At 35.0% G+C, this 17,367-nt stretch overlaps 4 protein-coding genes across 10 annotated transcripts; 2 read left to right on the plus strand and 2 right to left on the minus strand.

Moving 5' to 3' along the window:
- Positions 1–899: 899 nt before the first annotated feature.
- Positions 900–6,691, minus strand: LOC145732837 (uncharacterized). Of its 3 annotated transcripts, XM_081985367.1 has the most exons (18): positions 6,553–6,691; positions 6,178–6,295; positions 5,936–6,093; positions 5,733–5,884; positions 5,588–5,676; positions 5,356–5,535; positions 5,128–5,299; positions 4,536–4,579; positions 4,348–4,436; positions 4,210–4,292; positions 3,907–4,151; positions 3,713–3,853; positions 2,078–2,588; positions 1,764–1,958; positions 1,548–1,704; positions 1,302–1,491; positions 1,123–1,245; positions 900–1,062 (listed from the first exon to the last, which is right to left on the minus strand). In XM_081985367.1, exons 2-18 carry the CDS (start codon positions 6,289–6,291, stop codon positions 988–990), a joined length of 2,718 nt encoding a protein of 905 aa, XP_081841493.1. In that variant the 5' UTR covers positions 6,292–6,295; positions 6,553–6,691; the 3' UTR covers positions 900–987. The 3 variants fall into 3 exon arrangements, with proteins under 3 accessions (XP_081841493.1, XP_081841491.1, XP_081841492.1); XM_081985365.1 differs by lacking the exon at positions 6,553–6,691 and having other exon boundaries at positions 6,178–6,314; XM_081985366.1 differs by lacking the exon at positions 6,553–6,691 and having other exon boundaries at positions 4,348–4,432; positions 4,535–4,579; positions 6,178–6,314.
- On the plus strand, positions 6,410–8,909 carry LOC145732853 (hexosaminidase D-like). 3 transcript variants are annotated; one of them, XM_081985390.1, is made up of 7 exons: positions 6,410–7,090; positions 7,355–7,660; positions 7,828–7,941; positions 8,005–8,094; positions 8,235–8,348; positions 8,405–8,685; positions 8,724–8,909. In XM_081985390.1, exons 1-7 carry the CDS (start codon positions 6,493–6,495, stop codon positions 8,727–8,729), a joined length of 1,509 nt encoding a protein of 502 aa, XP_081841516.1. In that variant the 5' UTR covers positions 6,410–6,492; the 3' UTR covers positions 8,730–8,909. The 3 variants fall into 3 exon arrangements, with proteins under 3 accessions (XP_081841516.1, XP_081841514.1, XP_081841517.1); XM_081985388.1 differs by having other exon boundaries at positions 6,411–7,090; positions 8,735–8,909; XM_081985391.1 differs by having other exon boundaries at positions 6,411–6,856; positions 8,735–8,909.
- Positions 8,910–8,916: 7 nt separating this feature from the next.
- On the plus strand, positions 8,917–14,722 carry LOC145732840 (uncharacterized). Of its 3 annotated transcripts, XM_081985370.1 has the most exons (18): positions 8,968–9,055; positions 9,106–9,160; positions 9,415–9,512; positions 9,575–9,847; positions 9,909–10,016; positions 10,070–10,162; positions 10,217–10,449; positions 10,517–10,644; positions 11,149–11,324; positions 11,383–11,599; positions 11,655–11,762; positions 11,811–11,955; positions 12,125–12,253; positions 12,662–12,822; positions 12,880–13,087; positions 13,169–13,381; positions 14,122–14,286; positions 14,344–14,722. In XM_081985370.1, exons 4-18 carry the CDS (start codon positions 9,702–9,704, stop codon positions 14,502–14,504), a joined length of 2,391 nt encoding a protein of 796 aa, XP_081841496.1. In that variant the 5' UTR covers positions 8,968–9,055; positions 9,106–9,160; positions 9,415–9,512; positions 9,575–9,701; the 3' UTR covers positions 14,505–14,722. The 3 variants fall into 3 exon arrangements, with proteins under 3 accessions (XP_081841497.1, XP_081841496.1, XP_081841495.1); XM_081985371.1 differs by lacking the exon at positions 9,106–9,160 and having other exon boundaries at positions 8,917–9,055; XM_081985369.1 differs by lacking the exon at positions 9,415–9,512 and having other exon boundaries at positions 9,014–9,160.
- A 53-nt stretch (positions 14,723–14,775) lies between these two features.
- LOC145732880 (mpv17-like protein 2) lies at positions 14,776–15,788 on the minus strand. The gene is made up of 3 exons (XM_081985422.1): positions 15,421–15,788; positions 15,126–15,364; positions 14,776–15,070 (listed from the first exon to the last, which is right to left on the minus strand). Exons 1-3 carry the CDS (start codon positions 15,662–15,664, stop codon positions 14,882–14,884), a joined length of 672 nt encoding a protein of 223 aa, XP_081841548.1. The 5' UTR covers positions 15,665–15,788; the 3' UTR covers positions 14,776–14,881.
- Positions 15,789–17,367: the final 1,579 nt, after the last annotated feature.

Raw genomic sequence — 17,367 nt, forward strand, 5'->3', positions numbered from 1 at the left:
AGATTTATATTTTTTAAATGGAGTTATATCGGATTAAGGTAAGTTGCTTTAAATCGACTTATTTTGATGTCAGGAATATGTCATAGTATTTGACTCAGTCTCTAAAAGGTCTGTACAAAATCCTATGACCTATTCCTGATGTTAAAAAATAAAAATCGATTTTTTAAAATTTAATGTACGTTTTGTAATGTATTAGATTCAAATCTGGTACCCAGGGGTTTTTTGAGATGCAAAACCCGAATTTGGACACCTTTTAACTAGTGGCCGTTAGGGATAGGGCCGTTACAGTGTACTTTTGATGGTTTTAAGTGACCGTTACTGTATTTTTTTTTAATCAATGAAGAACACACGGTATATTTGAAAGTACATTTAATTACATATCATAAACTTTTAGTAAGTCACTTAAAACCATCAAAAGTACACTGTAACGGCCCTATCCCTAACGGCCACTAGTTAAAAGGTGTCGTATCAAAATGTGATGTGATATATGAAAGTCCATGGAATAGTTAAAATAAGTTATTATAAGTCGTAATTAACGAATGACAATTGAAACCAAAATAAGAGAGTAATTTATTCGTTAATTTTGACTAGCAGTGTATTAATGATTAGGTCACTAGTGTATAAATAGCCATGTAAGGTTTTTAAAAATAAATATGACTTTAATTCAAATCAACGTAAGAATTTGTTTCCTGTTAATAATCTATTCACCTGTTGTCAAGAAAACTAAATTTACCTATTGGATACTCGTGGTGGTAAAAAATTCAGTTTTTCCAAATAGTTAATGGATTTGATTGGATTGAAAGTTCTGATTCAACTGAATTAATACTGAAACTATTTTTAACAAAATTTTGTGAAAGTTGGTTGCCTATATTTCTTTATGATTGATTCTGGGACCGTAGTTGCTTAGAAACTTTTATTATAAAACAAGAAAACTAAAATTCACTTAATAGTAATTTACAAAAATATATAAAAAAAACTGTAATTCTGCTACACTTCTGATGTTTTAGATTTTTTTATTTTCCGTTGCGATTTCGAGTCAAACATACTACGTATACTCTCAATCTGAAAAAAAAGTAGAGATTTATGAAATTTCAAGGAGACCAAATTCCTCTGCAAATGTACCTCATTGTCGTACTTGTCCATGCTGGCTAAAACACGGTCGCGCACATTTTTATTAGTGGCTTCAATGTCCAAACAGCTGCACACCACTTTTTTTGAATACTCTTTCCATTCTTCGCTACTTTTCTATACAAAAACATTATCAGGAACTGTCAAGAACGTCAAGCAAAAATCAAACTTACCCGGCCTTCTTTCTCCAGTTTCTTTAGCGCAATTTGATAGATTGTTTCCCGAGTCTCGGCTCGAGATTTGCATTTATCCAAATCATCCCTCACCAACTGAATTTGACTGTTTAATTCCAGTTTTTCGCGTTCTAATCGAGTCGTGCACGATTCACACTCGGTTAAAATCACCTTTAAATACTCTCTCAGTCTAAAAAATTACCAGAAATATATAAACTAGTCAAAAATTGGGTAAAAGTTGTATACTTTTTGTCTTGAGCTTCTAACTCTGCTTTTTGTTGTTTGCACACTTCTGTTGTTTCTTTAAACGCTTTTTCGTATCGCCCTTCAATCTCCTTAATTCTACTTTGATATTCTATTTGCAGTTCGTCTCTTAATTTTAACTCGGATTTAACCAACTCTTCTACAATTTTTTAGTTTTTATTATTAAAATAAGGTCAATAAATCGAACATTAAAACTACCTGGTATGTTGCTGGATATTTTTGTTTCCTCGACTAATCTGTTGTTTTCATTTCGTAGTTTATCCATTTCTTTTTTTACATTTTCAAGCCATTTTTTCGTTTCTTGTTTTTCTTCTTCAAGACGTTTGATTCTCTGTTGACATTCTACCAGATCATCTTCTTTAACTTTCAGTTCTTTTCTTAGAGCATCTGAATCTAAAATACCCTTTAGTTTAATAAAAAAGTAAATACTCTGTATTCCAAGAGAAATGGCAGTGACGTCACTGCCACTAGTCCAGGGACGGATTTTAATTGTTTTAATGGTGGTAAATTACCAGTTTGCATTTGAAACTTATATTCGTCCTCTCGACTAGTAAGTGCCTGTTTCAGTTCCTCAATCAATTTCTCCAATTCAATTTGTTTTGTTTTCGCATTTTCAAGTTGGACACTAAGTTCGCACTTTTCGCCTTCCCCAATAGTGACTGCGTTCTTCAATTCTTGTATTATTTCCTCGAATTCGTGCAACTTTACTAGCGCCTCCTGGTGTTGACTTTTCAAAGCTTCATCTGGTCGCGCTTCAACCTCCACATCTCCGAGCATTTTAATCCACGAATCGATTTTTTCTTCCAGTAAACCTTTTTCTATGGAACGTCCGTGAATTTCGTCCAGGAAGTTATTCATTTGTGCCGCGATTTTCGGGATTAAATGCGAACCGTGACGTACGTCGCTCTTTTTCTCTAAATGCTCCATGACGTTTCTCAGTTGCAATTTTAATGATTCGTAGTCGGTTTTCGCGTTATCACTGTCTGGAAGTGACTTACTTTGTTGTTGTTTTAACTTTACAACCTGAAATAGTATATTATTCAACAAGAATATACCATAGACTAAATAATAAGTACAGACAACCAGCGCAATGTAATTAAAGTGGCACCCAAAAATGGCCTCCTAATGTATTTTGGCCGCTTCAGTTGTAGGTAAACTCTAAGAGATGGCGCTAATACAACTCATTGCCAACTTTTGCAGTATTTCCTTTAATTCGCTTAATTTTGCTATCCCATCTGAACTGCCTAAAAAGCTTGATTTTTTCAAATAAATTTGAGTTAAATTACTCGTATTTTGAAAACTAAATAAAATAAGAATTTCTAGTTTGAGGTATCGATAATACACATATTCTATTTATTTTAAAAGTCACAGCACTCTTTTTTAACTTAAAAACAGAACCCTGAAGGTCACGTGACCATTTTTTTGGGGTTTAAACTGATACTATATAAGATTAAAATGTAATTTTTATTGTCACGTGACAGTTTTTATGTTTAAACTATTTTCAAATCGCGTGACTTGTTTAACGTCAAAACAGATCCTGAAGGTCACGTCACTCTTTTAAAATAAAAAAAGGTCACATGACAGATTTAAATGTCATTTGAAGGGTCACGTAATCATTTTTCAGTTTAAACTGATATTTTTTAAGACACGTGACCCTTTTACAGTGCAAATATCCACGTGACAATTTTCAATTATTTTAACGTCAAAACGAAATCCTAAAGGTGACGTGACTGTTTTAGATGTCAAAATATTATTTGAAGAGTCACCTGACTCCTTATAATGTGCAAATGGTTACGTGACGATTTTCAAAAATAAGATATATTTTTGAAAGTCACGTGACTCTTTTTACAGTTCGTAAAGTCGCATAACGATTTTCAGTAATCAATCTCGTGACTCATTTTAAGATACAAATGGTCACGTGACTGTTTTAAGATTAAGCATGGAGTTCATACAAGGAAGTAAAACGCAATAAAAGCGTTTAGTGGTGCCATCTCACGCTGCTTACTTAAATTAATGTTCAGTTCCATTGCCATTGTTTGTCTATACTTATCATTTAGTCATTATCATTTTACTCACTCGTGAGTAATAGCTAGTCAATTATCAAACAAAAAAAATATTGTTAGTAAATTGTGGAAAAAGTTTCAAACCTGGTCTTTTTGACGGTTCAGTTCAGACGACAGTTTGACGTTTTGTTGACGTTCGCCAGCCAATTCTTCTCGGCATTTTTCCAGTTCGTTCGCTTGATTTTCCAGTTTTTCGATCAAACTGAAACGTTCCCGCTCGCTTTCCTGCAAACCCGAAAATGTCCCAACTCAACTTTTCCTAGTTAACCCAACTTAACCTCCAATTCTCTAGTCAAATTTTCCAGTTCCTGCTTCATAGCTTCCAGTTGAGGCATGTTATACTTGGAGGAAATATTTTGGATTTCCGTTCTGGTTTGTATCAACATATCTTCGATTTTTTCCTTTAAATCTTTGTTGTTTTGTTGCAGTTCGGTGATTTGTCTAGTTTTTTCGTCCAACTGTCGTTGATAGTTGCGTAATTCGTTTTGCAGTACCAGCAAATCTTTAGTATGACTTTGATTATCTGTAAAACATGCTTATTAATTGTTTTTTCAACAATTTCATTCACTATAAGCCTTTACTGCATTGTTTAAACTCTTTTTTCAGCACTTCACTTTTCAACTGTCGATATTCCGTACACTCTTTCAAAGCACTTTCATAAGATCTAAAAACACTTTTAACCCTTAAATTTCACGTTATTTTTAGTGTTAAAAACTTACTTTAATGTCACTTTAACACTCTCCAACTCAACCGACTTGTCAACAAGCATTTTTCTAAGTGATTCAGTTCCGCTGGAATTGTTGTTGTCCTAACAAAAAAAAATAGTTTTTACAATATACACGATGGACCAAAAAAATACCTATTGATGTTACCAACAATTTTTAGAACAGCCTGTATTGAAACTTACCTTCAACTGTGAATCCCTGCTCAAATATATTTCATTTACGCGATCTAAAATAATTGCACAATCAAATTAATTTAGTTATTAAAGTCTGGCCGCATTCGTTTTCACGTTCCATGGAGCTAGCAGAACTTGTTTGATGTCACGATGACGTAATTTGAGAAAACCATAATTTGACCAATTGTCAAATTACGTCATTGTGACGTCAAAAACGCTTTGCTCGCTCCATGGAGTTTGAAAACGAATGCGGCCTCTGTTATTGTTTTTTCAATATTTGTTATGGTCCTAGTTGGCTGTGGTTCTCTCGTTCTAGCATAAACATAGGGCCGTTGATAAGTTCGTATATGGTTCGAAATCAAACCGGCGGATTGACAGCTGTCATATAATAATTGTTTGCAACGTTATATAAGACATAGGCTTTTTGTGACAATTGCCATCCATAGCCGACCTGACCATAACAAGTATTGAACACCCGTTACTACAGGGTCGTCCAGTTAATGACCGTATTGGAGTAATAAAAAAAAATCAAAAAGATTGTGAATTGACTGTAATGTAACTTTTGTTACTCCCCCTGTACTACCCCCAACAAAATGCGCACCTTTATAGTAACTATTTTCCTGTTTTAGAGCTTGTATAACTTCGATTAAGTCACGGCACTGTTTTTGCGCAGCATCGAAATTACTCTCCAAAACTCCGTTATCGTTTTCCAAACTGTTTTTTTCCGATATTAGTCTTTCAACCTCATCTTGTAAGGCCTGATTTTCTTTACTCTGCCATAAAAAAAAGTGACTACCAATGACAGAACAAATTACCACCATCGACCTACACAAACAGCAGTTTTTCTAGTTTGCACTTCCAGCTCGTTTTCCAACTTGTCAATTTTGTGTTGCAGTGATTTTTTCAGCTCTTCCGCACCGTATTTTGCGTCCAAATTGAACGTTTGCGATTGGACTTTTAAATGCAACTCCGCGTTTTCAGACTTGTACACCTCCAAGTCTCTTTCATACTAAAATTCCCTTAATAATAAAAATATAAACAGAAATAGGGGCAATAGTTACACTGGAAACATTGTCCTTAAGTTTTTTAATTTCCTGCTCTTTCTCTTCCACAGTTTTGGTAAGTTCATTAATAAATCTGGTTTTATCCACTGGAAAACCCACACTAAATTAGACCCAGTAAATTTAATTGCAACTACATACCTACCAAGTAAATTTTCAGAATTTTTCAAGCTAATCTTAATCTGTTGCAATTCATTTTCCAGTAACAATTTTTGATTGATCTGACTGGACAGTTCAGACTGTTTTTGCTGTTTAAATTTGTCATAGTCGTTTTTTAAATTTTGTAGTTCTCTACATCTAATAACACCCGATTTAGTGCAATAGAAGAAAGTAATTTAAAAAACAAACCTGACTTCATACAAGACTTTAAGCTGTTCATCGGGAGTTATGGCATCCTTGTAAAGTTGCTCCAAGTTACCATTTGAGACTAGGGAAACATTGGTTGAGGAATTTATAGTGCTATCATCATAGAAGTCATCGAGCTTGGCTTGCAGCAAGTTTTGTAGCTGAATAGACCACATTAACAACAACATTATGAGAAACTCAGATTGAACTAGATTTATAAACAAATAAAGTAAAAACAACTGTACCTCCTCTTTCCTTCGAATTTGGTCTTCCAGGTCTTCCTCTTCCTCCACATTTTTCGCATTATCAATTTGAATATCGGCGCCTTGGAATAAACTCACACCCGGATTACTATCCATTACCCTAACAAAATGTTTGTTTTGCATATACAATAACAATAAACTAAACAATTTGAGGTTATGTCACATTAGGTTCCATGCTAAGACCAAGAAACTGCAAAGGAAGAATTTTGTATTTGATGTTAGTTAGGTTAATTGTTAATTAAGAAACAAACAGGGTTGAATTAAAAAAAAAGAAAACCCCTAAAAACCATTGTAACAATGAACCTAAAATGTTATTCTACATTTATCATTTTGTTTATAATAATTGTCTTCCTGTACCTGCTAAAATCGTTGGACAAACAGCCTGTAAATCACAAAACTTTACACACCAAACCTAGAAAATCACCCCAACCATTGAAAGCAGTGTTGCCTCCTAAAACGTCTGTGCCCCAACGAATTGTCCATTTGGATCTTAAAGGTGCCCCACCAAAAATCTCTTATTACACCCAGTTTTTCCCCTTACTAAATCGATTGGGGGCCACTGGAATACTAATTCAATATGAAGATATGTTTCCTTATAATAATACAGTGTCTGCATTAAATGCTTACTCTAGCAAAGACATTGAAACCATCAACAGCTTAGGTAAGAAGAACTCCTTGAAAGTCATACCATACCTTGAAACTTTTAATGGTTTTGACTTTGTTTTAAAATTGGAAGAATTTATTGAGTACAGGGAAGTGAGAAACTTTCCATCAACTATTTGTCCCTCTTATAATAAAACTGTAACTTTAATAAAATTGATGATTGAACAAATACTTAATGCTCATCCTAAAAGTGATATGATTCATATAGGTTGTGGTTCAGTACAATATTTGGGTAAGAAAGTCTTTACTTGGGTTTTCAGCATGTAAGGGGTTAAAGTTTTACTAATAAGCATAATCAACAGCATTGAAAAAAAAGCATGTGATGGGAAATCATTAGCCTGAAATGAACAATTCATAGCATGATGTTAATGGGCTAAACAAAGCATCTAAAGGGTGAGTTAAATAACTTAAATGTCACTTCAACAGGTGATTATTATTAATAAAGGGTACACACTACTCAGAGACCCATAAAACACTTTATGCACGAATATTTTAGGGCAATGTAATAGATGCAGAGACCGAATGCTAACCAACAACCAAATCTTCCACTCTCATATAAAATCAATAGTGTCCATAATACGCCGAATTAGGCCCTCCATGACGATACTTATGTGGGATAATCATTTCCGGGATCTAAACGATGAGGAACTGATGAGAAATGGTCAGTTTTTTCAACAAATTACTCCAGTGGTTGGGTGGTATGATAAGGATGTTTATGACGAACTGGGTCCCACCTTATGGGACATGTATGGTAAAACGTTTGGTGGTGTATGGTTGGCTAGTGCTTTTAAAGGATCTGCAGGTACGTTTTCATCCAATCATACAAATAAAATTTCCTGAAACTGAAAAAAAGGCTTTCTTAAAGGTACTTTTTTTGGGTTAAGTCCATCGATTCTTCTTCCTTCTTACACTCTTACACATAAATTTGCTTTGATTTATGAATTTAAAAACACTTTTCATTCTCTTTAGGTAGCAATAAATATATTTCCGATGTCAATCACTACGTTCAGAATCAAAAAGGTTGGTTATCTGTTATTGAGGAGTACCAGCAAAAAGTGCACTTTGAGGGCATTATTTTGACAGGTTAGGTGGTACTTATCCGTGAAGGTTTGAAACATTTGTAAAAAAATGCGGTTTGGAACACAGGTTGGCAACGTTATGATCATTTCGCAGTGCTTTGCGAGTTTCTACCAGTTGCCGTGCCAGCTTTAGCTATGAGTCTTCGGTTACTACAGGGTGAGTTAGTTTTAGCTAGACTTGCATTTGACAATTGTCACATGACACTCTATTGTGTACGATTAGCGCAGTCACGTGATAACTGTCTGATTATCATTTGATTGGTGAAACGAGAAATAATTAAAGAATATTTGTAATAGGATTTAAGGACTCAGCTTTAGGACCTCCAATTGAAGTAGCTAAAATCTTACAGTGCCAGCAACCTTACGGACTTATAGGAAGCGCGTTCGGCAGTCCAAAATGCGAATTTCCAGGTGACTTTTTGTGCGCGCGCTTTAAAGAAAAAATTGTACATAAGGTTTTAAAACAGGTGGTGACATCCTGGAAAATGTTCTACATTTCCACCAGCTACAGCAGGATTTTGCGGAAATAATCGAAGATTTCCGTGTCAAAGGCTGGCTGTCCGAATATCAAAGATTGCGCAGCTTCTCTAATCCGAGACACGTCAAAGCTGTCAGTTTACCATTGGAAAAACTGAAAAACGATTTGAGTGGGATTCGTTTGAAAATTACGGAATCCCTTTCTATTGTTTACGATCAGTACACGGTTGACGAGTGGTTACAAACCTATTTAATACCTTTTGAAAACCAGGTATGTACAGAAAAAGAAACAAGGTACAATTCTAGTAGTTTTAATTTAGATTTTAACGTTATGGGATGCTAAAGAGAACATTTTGCATCAGACGCATTGGCCCCGAAGACCATTAACAGTCCGGACAAGGGAGCTATAAACCAATTATCAACATTTCTTTAAGTTTTAAAATTGTTAATTAAATTTTTGTTGGTCGAATTAAAAACTATAATTTTGACTTTTAATAATCGCCAGTTGGGGAATAAAGGAAAGAGGAAGAAGAAAAGTGAGGTTAACCTGTACTTAACCTTATTTAGTTGGTTTGGTTTTTTGGTTCTTTTGCTTCTTGTTGTTCACTAACGGTTTGGGTACTGCATGTGGTACTAGACAGGTAACAAAACTTATAAAGCGTTTTTAAATGTTAATTTGTTTTCTGTGTAGTGTCTGGTCTGGTTTTTTAATGTGATTAAAACTGTTTGGTTACCTCAATGGATAAGTGAGTATGTCTTGTACTGTTCCTTCCTATCCTTTATTTTTTTGACTTCATTCTTTATGTTCTACATGCCCCTGGCCTATTTAGCACTTATTGGGCCTCAATAAGTAGTGTAAAGTAATCTCTCTTTTCTTACTAGAACTGGTTTCTTTTTAGACAAGTACTTGAAATATCTACTCATAAGCATTATTCTTACAATAAAAGCCTAGTTTGCACTATATGTATAGATAATAACAACTACCTTTTATTTTAAATAGGATAAGCTAAATCAGGAATTTTCTAAATTCGGACGAATTACCAAAATTTTCATTGAACCGGACCGTAGTTCTGCTAAAGTATATCTTGACACTGTTGAGTAAGCATTCCTGCAGTTTTTTGCAATCTGCAAGTGCAAAAATGTTATTTTTCTTGCTTTAGAGGTGTTAAAAGAGCTTGTCCGCGTCTAAACGGTATTTTTGGCTGGGAGGTTAGTTTGTTCAAAAGCGAATTACGGCGACCACCAAAAAGTTCTTGCAATTCAAACACTACAAACATCCAACAAGCAATGGAATTTGTGGACGTTCACGGCAAACCACTAGAAATAGTGGAGGATGAAGAAGGCCGAATTTTCGTCAGTTTAAAGGATATAAAAGCTTCCGGCTTTTACGTTTTTGAAAAGATTCTTTATTCTCAGTGTGAACTGCCCAAATCGTAAGTATAGGGTGTTGTTGAATGTTTTAAATATTATTAACGTTTGAGCTATATTATTCAGTATGGACTTGCAACAATTTGAATTGTTTCTGCTAAATCAAGGAAAGAATTACATCCTGAATCATAAGAAGAACTTTAATGAAGGTGAAATATTGAATGTTCTTCACAGGTAAATTTGTGGCAATAATGTTAGGGAGTTGTTTACTTTAAGTACAATTTCAGGGTGGAAATGGCTTTGATACATAAATCGGAACCAGTCCAGAATGGACTCGCTCAAAATTTGCCTGCCAACACTCACAGCAATGATTATCAGAAGTAGGTATTCAATTTGTTTCTTTTTGGGAACACTTACGATGACTATTTTTTTAGTCATTCCACAGCTCCACAGGGAAGTGCAGGTAATAGAAGACCACCCAACAGGAACTTTTCAAATGACAATCATAGGCCAAAGCAAGAACGGCAAAACCATCAAAACTCAAACAGAAATCATAACGAAAATTACAGCCAAAATAAACGAAAACCTTTTGGCAATCAACCTTTCTCAAATCAGAGACCGAAACAATTTGTAAATAATACTGCCGCCAACCAGGAAAATTGGGAAGGTTTGTTTACCTTTACAACCATAACAGATTGAACAATTCCACTAAAAGTAAATCATTTTCAATGTAGAAAATGTGGAGGTGAAACCTGCAGAACCTGAAAGCATTCAGGTAGATAACCGTTCGAATGCTTCATCATCAAACAGATCATTGATTAACGTTGATAGAGTTCAGTTGGCACCAGGAACAAGTTATAAGGTAATTTTTGCGGTATTTCAATGAAATTTAGTTATGTTACTTTTGGTGCATGGGTCAAAATTCATTTAGTTGAGCTGTTGCCATTTCAAGTTAAGATTGCACTGATTGCAGCGCCAGTTGAACTAAAATCGGGCAACCTATTCCTAACCTAACATTATAACTAATATGACACTGTCAATTTTTCTGCGGTTTTAAAAATCTTGATTTTCCGAGTATTTCCGATGATATCCGAAAAAAACAAACAAATTGTCAGTGAGGATGACAGTCAAAACAATTATTTTGTTTACGTTCAAGATTAACTGTAATTGGTCTATTTCATATCGCACAGTTGCGGAAAGTCTCTACCTATCCGTTCTCTAAACTGTTAAGGAATTAACCAATATCCCTGTAGGAGTAGAAAAAATTATAAAAAAATCCGTTGTAAACTGGAAAAGAGAATTATGGAAAAATCTATTACAATTATTGTTTTTAAATTCAACTATCAACATCTCTGATACTTTTTAGGTGAAAGTAACCTATTTTAACTCACAAAAACCAAATCTGTTTTACGGACAATTCCACGATAATGAGAAGATTGTCATGGAATTGTTGTGTCGTTTGAACTCAGAAAACGCCAATCAAACCGAATTAACCGAAACTGCTAGGAATACGTTGTGCTCCGTTCAATTCGAAGAAATTTGGTGAGTTTCTGTAAAATTACTAAAATCAACAACTTGTAGTAAAATCACTTGTTAACAGGTACAGAGGTGTTGTACTACAACAAAAACTGTCAGGAAACTTTTTGGTTGAACTGCTGGACTATGGCAACAGGATAGAAGTTAGTGGTGCAGATTTAAAACAACTACCGGAAGATATGAAGCAAATACCTGCGCAAGCCATACGTTTTACCATACACCAGAACGTGCACGAAACTTTAAATATTGACGATATCCTCGAAGTTTTCGTAAGGAAACATGTAAGTTTTCGCTCGGTCTTCCCGTGTGTGTTCTTAATTTTGGAGATTATTTCAGTTTGAAGATATGACGCATTTGATTAATGTTGTCAAAGTTTTGCAAGAGGAGGACATTGAGGTGAAGTCGGAAGAACCAGTCGAAAAGCAAGAAGACTGTTTTACCGAAGTAAGTGGTTTATTAAGAAAAAAATATCAATCTACACACAAAATTCAGATTCCAGCCTCAAATCTTGAATTACAAATTGGCGAAAGTGTCATAATAGTAAACGTGGTGGACAACAAACTGATTTTACGTAATAAAGCGACGGCGGCCATTTCCAAGCAAGTTTACGCTCATTTAGCTAGCATGCAGAAAGCTCGTAAGTACTCTCTGTCCCAAGAAAAGTGACAGGGACGACATAAATGTCAAGCAATATTTTTGACCTTAAATATGGTCAGATTATTACGTCACTGCCACTAGCATTGGGACGGACTTTATTTGAAAACGTTTTAAAATCAAGAGGCTTGGAAAACATTTTTTTTTGACAGCAATTAACAATCCAAAAGTGGGTCAGTTGGTGTTGTGCAGCAAAGACTCAATCGAAGGCTTGCACCGTGCAATCATCACGAAAATTACGGAAAAAACGGCTGAAGTCAAATTCATCGACTATCGTGACAGTAAGTGGTTTTTCTAGGTTAGGTTATACGGTTTTTTGGACAACAATCGCATTAGGCGCTCCAGGATATGCTATCATTAGTTTCATTTTAGAGGTCGCTGCTATGTGACGTTTTTCCTTTATTTCGTGGATTGTTGGGGTCATCAACTATAGTCCAATTTTTCGTTCAAAATTTAAATTCTGCATTTCATTTGAAGGAATGAATCCGAGAGAGAACTGTCTTTTGTCGACTTGTCGTCGGTAGTGTCAATACTGTCAGTTTTCAGTGCTTTTATTGTCGACTGGCGACTAATTTGATAGTTCACCTGTTTTGTCAACAACCAGTATCATATTTTAACTTATTCTGATAAAAGGAGCTGCACTATTTTACTACAATTTAAAATTCTAATGTGACTAACATATTATACAGGTGACACACTGGCACTGCAGTCATTACGTAATATGGATAAAACGTTAGCCTCATTACCGATTAGCGTACTTGAATTGGATTGTCCCAGTTTGGAAAAGACTACACCGGATGGTGAGGCTATTTTAAACATGCTGATTTTGCAAAAAAAGAAATTAAAAACGGTAAAGAACGAATTGATTGATGAGGCAACTTTTAAATTATTTATTTGGTTGTTTTAGGAACTAATCAACGGTAAACTAGAACTAATGGTAACGACTGAAAACGGTGAGCAAACCCCACTTTCTGAAGCGATTAGCGCTGAAAAGAAACCCACAGAAATAGCCACTCCTAAAGCCAGCGCCGAAACGAAACCGGTAGAAACCAACCAATCGGTACGAGCAAGTACTAGTAAAGCTTGCGCTACTACCCCGGCAAACGAACCAGAACGTAAGATCAGATTTGATAGATTTATACTCAGTTTTTTTCCGAAACTGTACCATATAATAAAGAAGAACTCCTGGATTCCAGCTGGTTTGATAACCTTCGATGATATGGGATTCGTTCAATTGGAGACCGGTCTTAACAACTATGTTGCCTACTCGTGTACGGGAGAAACTGCCACATTGATTCCCATGAGGGAGGAAGTGATGGAATATTTGGCAACGTTGGACAACATCAACCCAGCAGAAAATCAGCCCTATAAGGCTGATTTAATGGAAATGTGTGTTGCCAAATTTAAGGGTAAGACTAAATATTTTTTCTGGTACTAAAACGTTCAATTTGACTGTTGTTATAACTATTAACAGGAATCTGTTAACTGTAAAACAGTCGTAGGTTGTATTTACACCTCAATCCTAAATTTGAGATGTCTGAAACGTTCTAGAGCCTTTTCTTCCCGAGGCTTCTAACACTTTTCAGAGCATTCTAAAACAACCTAGAACCTCCTAGGGCCTTGTGCAACGTTTAAAAACTTCCCGGATTTTTGTAAATCTTCTAGTGGCTTTTAGCGCCTTCTAAAACGAACCAGAGCGTCTTAGAGCCTTCTGTAACGTTTCAAAACTTTAAAGACCTATGAAGAATGTTCTAAAACCTGCCAGATCGTTCTGAAATGTTATAGAACATCCAAAGGTCTTCTAGCACGTTTCAGAGCCTTCTCAGTGGAAAAATCGAAATTGAAATTTACCTAAAAACAGTTACTAAATATAAAATAGTTTCATATTTCACTTTCTATTGGTGAACGGGTTTCGACAGCTGTCACGTGAGGTAAGAAAATTATAAAAGTGTTTCTTAACGCCAGACTTACAGTGTAGTTTAACACATTCACTTGGTATTTTATAATTTCCTTTTAAATTCTCCTAAAACTCTCTTGGCATCTTCTCCAAAAGTAAATTTCTTATATTTGTCCATCTAAGTATAGTGAGTAAACGTTTATGTTTTGTTTGTTTCTGATACTATTCTCTTAAACGGAATTTCCACTTTAGATATTTGGTACCGAGGTATGGTGACCGACATAAAAAACGACGGAGTCCGGGAAATTCTTTTCGTTGATTACGGCAACTCTGAAGACGTAAACGTTGCCGATATCCGACACTTTTCGAAGGACCTTAAAGATATCCCGATTTTATCGGTGACGGCCCAATTCGAAGGTGAGAAACCATTCTAGTGGCTTTTGACTGCCCATTTATTTGACAACCTTAACACAGGCATTCCCGATAAAACAAACATGCACGAACGTATCAAAGAATTGATTCCCGATCAAACGTTACTCGAAGTAAACGTGATCAAAGCAAATGCTGAGGACATGGAGTTTTTAATTCAAGTGCCCTCTGTGTATGACGAATTGAAAAAGGAAGGTTTAATGTAATGAATTTCTACTTATGTCATTATACATACACGAGTATATTGTTTGTTTTTTGACCAGATATAGTATTAAGGATTCATTTTTAATTTACTTTTTGAATGTTAGGATTTAGCCATATTTATAATGTTTTTGTTGAGTTTTTTTTATATTGAATGAAAGCATTATGATTGATTTGCAGCTTTTATCCTATTGATTAAAGAAGATCATATTTTTTCTACCAACACGTTTTCTTTTATTAAATAACCTTCAAGTCATCAATATTAAAACCACAAAGAAACAGAAAATGTATAATTGAAATAAATAAATAAAATTTACAGACAACAAAACAATTTTCTCTTAAGTTGCTTTAATTCCACTTCTAGTGCAATCTAAGTGTTTGTTTAATGTTCATTTGAATGAAGGACATTCAGATGTTTATCAGGTATAGGGTGTTCAGCATCAACATGCTTAATATAGGATAAGAAGACATTATATAACATGGTCACAGCATTGATGTAGAAAACTTGATATTTTACTGGCACTATGTAAAAATTGACAAACTGTGTTGGGACCCACACACACCAATCCACCTAAAATAACAAAAACTGACACTTTGTAGCAACAATTCAATTATAAAGGTTTTACCAAATAAACACTCAAAAATTTGTCCATAATCTCTGTATTCATTTTCTCTAAAGGCTTTCTTTCTAACACTCCCATACTGTAAAAAAATGCAGCAATACACAGGGGACCCATAAGAAATTGGTCCAACCCAAGTTTGATGAATACAGTTTTCATATCGCGCTTTGGCATTTTCTTTGCTAAATACAGGTAGTAATAATGATGTAACGGCCCCAAAGCTAGACCCACAACCAGCATACGGGCTAAAATATATTTAAGACACTACTTACTACATTACATCCGATTTCCACAGTCTTACTCATTCTTCCGTAATCATAACGCTTTTGGAGTTTGCCCTGTCGGTACTCAATTTCCTGCTGGCATATATCTCCTACCCACATTAACACCCCAGAACTGATAATATTGGTGTGGATCAGGTATTTTCCAAAAACCAAGGATCCAATTCTTTGAGGTAAAGTACTTTTTAACTTGTCCGTATGCAAGGTTCTTGTCATTGATGTGAGGCACACCAAACATTTTATCGAACGGTAAATTTTTAACATTTCGATCCAATAGGGCAATGGGGTTTAATTTATTTTAAACATTTAAAACTTTTAAAAATCAAATTGTGTTTAAATTTTGATTTTGAAAACTAAACTTTAACCTAACAAATGTAAGTCTTCTTTAAAGTGTCAATTGGGCGTTTGCTACCGATTTAGGCTCTAGACAATTAGCCTAACAGAAAACTACGCCATTGTTTTTTTGCAAGTACACTTATCTGTGTACAGATGGCGCAGCAATTTTAATTATTTAGGATTTAATGGATTCATGGATTGATTGAAGTGTAAAGATGATAAATGAGATTATAGATGGTACGCACTTTGAGTAGTAATTAATTCCTAGTCTTAATATTAGTGACGTAATAATTTTTCTAGGCCTTATCAGACAGTGAAACTCTAAAGTAGATAGCTTCTCACCCCTTTTGCATAAATTTTGACCAACCCTCGGAAAAATGAAATCAATTCGAGGGCCGCAAAAAGGAGAGACGTATACGTTTGTCTTTCGATTTGTTCCCCGGAAAACGATGGGATAGACGAAGAAGGAGGCAAAGAGAAGGGCCGAAAACGATGGGTTTTTGTTTGTCAACAAAACCGGCTGCCAGTCTTAAAACTTGCTTTGCTGAGCGTGTAGATTTTACAGGTTTAATGGTCGCAACTAGTTTACGGTGCAGAAACAAATTATTTTTTAATTAGTGGATGTTGACAAAGTAGGAGGGTCACCAGCGCAGAAGTTTGGTTCACTCGGTATGTATTAAGTTAAATAATAGAGCTTTAATCTGTTTTGTTGCTTATCCCTTTGTATACGCAAAAAAGCTGCTGGCCACCAAGATGACCGGATTTAAATCCAATCGATTTTTTTCTCGAGAATGATATAAGCAAATTGTTATCAACAACGCTCACGATTTATTTATTGTTGAATAATATGCTACTGATGATACACGAGAAGCTGATTATATTTTGTTTATTAGACTATAATTTATTTATATAGCAGATACTGATATTTTATTGGTTGTGTACAATATGAGTAACTGTGGAAGCTGTAGAATAGAATCAGTGGTTAACTGTGAACGAATCCAACAAACAGTAACCATTAACGTATTCAATAATTCACTTTTTTTTGTTTTTTTTTTACGATCGTTGGAAGCCGCGAATCCTCGTGTGTCCTTGCCTGGTACATCGCTTTTTTTGTTTATTGGTGGTATCCACCAGTGCAAGTTTTGAATTAGATTGTTTTTCGAACGGGTTCGGAAATTTCGACTGTGCAAAGTTATTAATAGACAAACTGTGCGTTATCGCCTATTTTTTCCCTCCCGAACAATATAAAAAGTATTGTGTGTGCGATCATGTGCCTGTTTTGCTGTTGTTGTAGGAAAAATAAGGACCAAAGCGACCATGAACAAACGGAGAATGGTTATAATAAACAGGTAGAGTTTTTGATCCTTTACGTGATGGTATACAATGGTCATCAGAGAAATCTGAAAATCGATTCAATTGAAGTCTTTCATCTAAAATATTTTCAAATACTTGCATTAACAAAAGAAAGCAGAAGTTTTGGACTACATTTTGACGTTTGAACGAACCTTGTAGCTAACATAGGAACCAAGTTAGGAGCTATCAAATTGTGACATGTTTAACGGTTAACTTGCAAGTCGTCAGCACTTTGAACAAAATAACCTTATTTCATGGAGGACACACAGAGCGTTTAC

The sequence above is a fragment of the Ips typographus genome, linkage group LG8, assembly GCF_016097725.1.
Source record: "Ips typographus isolate SLU linkage group LG8, UJ_Ityp_2.0, whole genome shotgun sequence".
NCBI classification, from domain to species: Eukaryota; Metazoa; Arthropoda; class Insecta; order Coleoptera; family Curculionidae; genus Ips; species Ips typographus.

Coding starts and splice junctions, on each gene's coding strand:
- LOC145732880 (XM_081985422.1), bottom strand. CDS start 15,664: ATGTTAAAAATTTACCGTTCGATAAAATGTTTGGTGTGCCTCACATCA. Junction 15,365..15,420: donor TTATGATTACGGAAGAATGA/GTAAGACTGTGG, acceptor AATATATTTTAG/CCCGTATGCTGGTTGTGGGT. Junction 15,071..15,125: donor AATTTTTGAGTGTTTATTTG/GTAAAACCTTTA, acceptor TTGTTATTTTAG/GTGGATTGGTGTGTGTGGGT.
- LOC145732837 (XM_081985367.1), bottom strand. CDS start 6,291: ATGGATAGTAATCCGGGTGTGAGTTTATTCCAAGGCGCCGATATTCAA. Junction 3,854..3,906: donor ATTTGACTAGAGAATTGGAG/GTTAAGTTGGGT, acceptor TCGGGTTTGCAG/GAAAGCGAGCGGGAACGTTT. Junction 1,705..1,763: donor AATATCCAGCAACATACCAG/GTAGTTTTAATG, acceptor AAAAAATTGTAG/AAGAGTTGGTTAAATCCGAG.
- LOC145732840 (XM_081985369.1), top strand. Junction 12,823..12,879: donor AAAAAAAGAAATTAAAAACG/GTAAAGAACGAA, acceptor TGGTTGTTTTAG/GAACTAATCAACGGTAAACT. Junction 13,088..13,168: donor CCCGGCAAACGAACCAGAAC/GTAAGATCAGAT, acceptor CCTGGATTCCAG/CTGGTTTGATAACCTTCGAT.
- LOC145732853 (XM_081985388.1), top strand. CDS start 6,493: ATGAACCTAAAATGTTATTCTACATTTATCATTTTGTTTATAATAATT. Junction 7,942..8,004: donor TGAGGGCATTATTTTGACAG/GTTAGGTGGTAC, acceptor TTTGGAACACAG/GTTGGCAACGTTATGATCAT. Junction 8,095..8,234: donor GAGTCTTCGGTTACTACAGG/GTGAGTTAGTTT, acceptor TATTTGTAATAG/GATTTAAGGACTCAGCTTTA.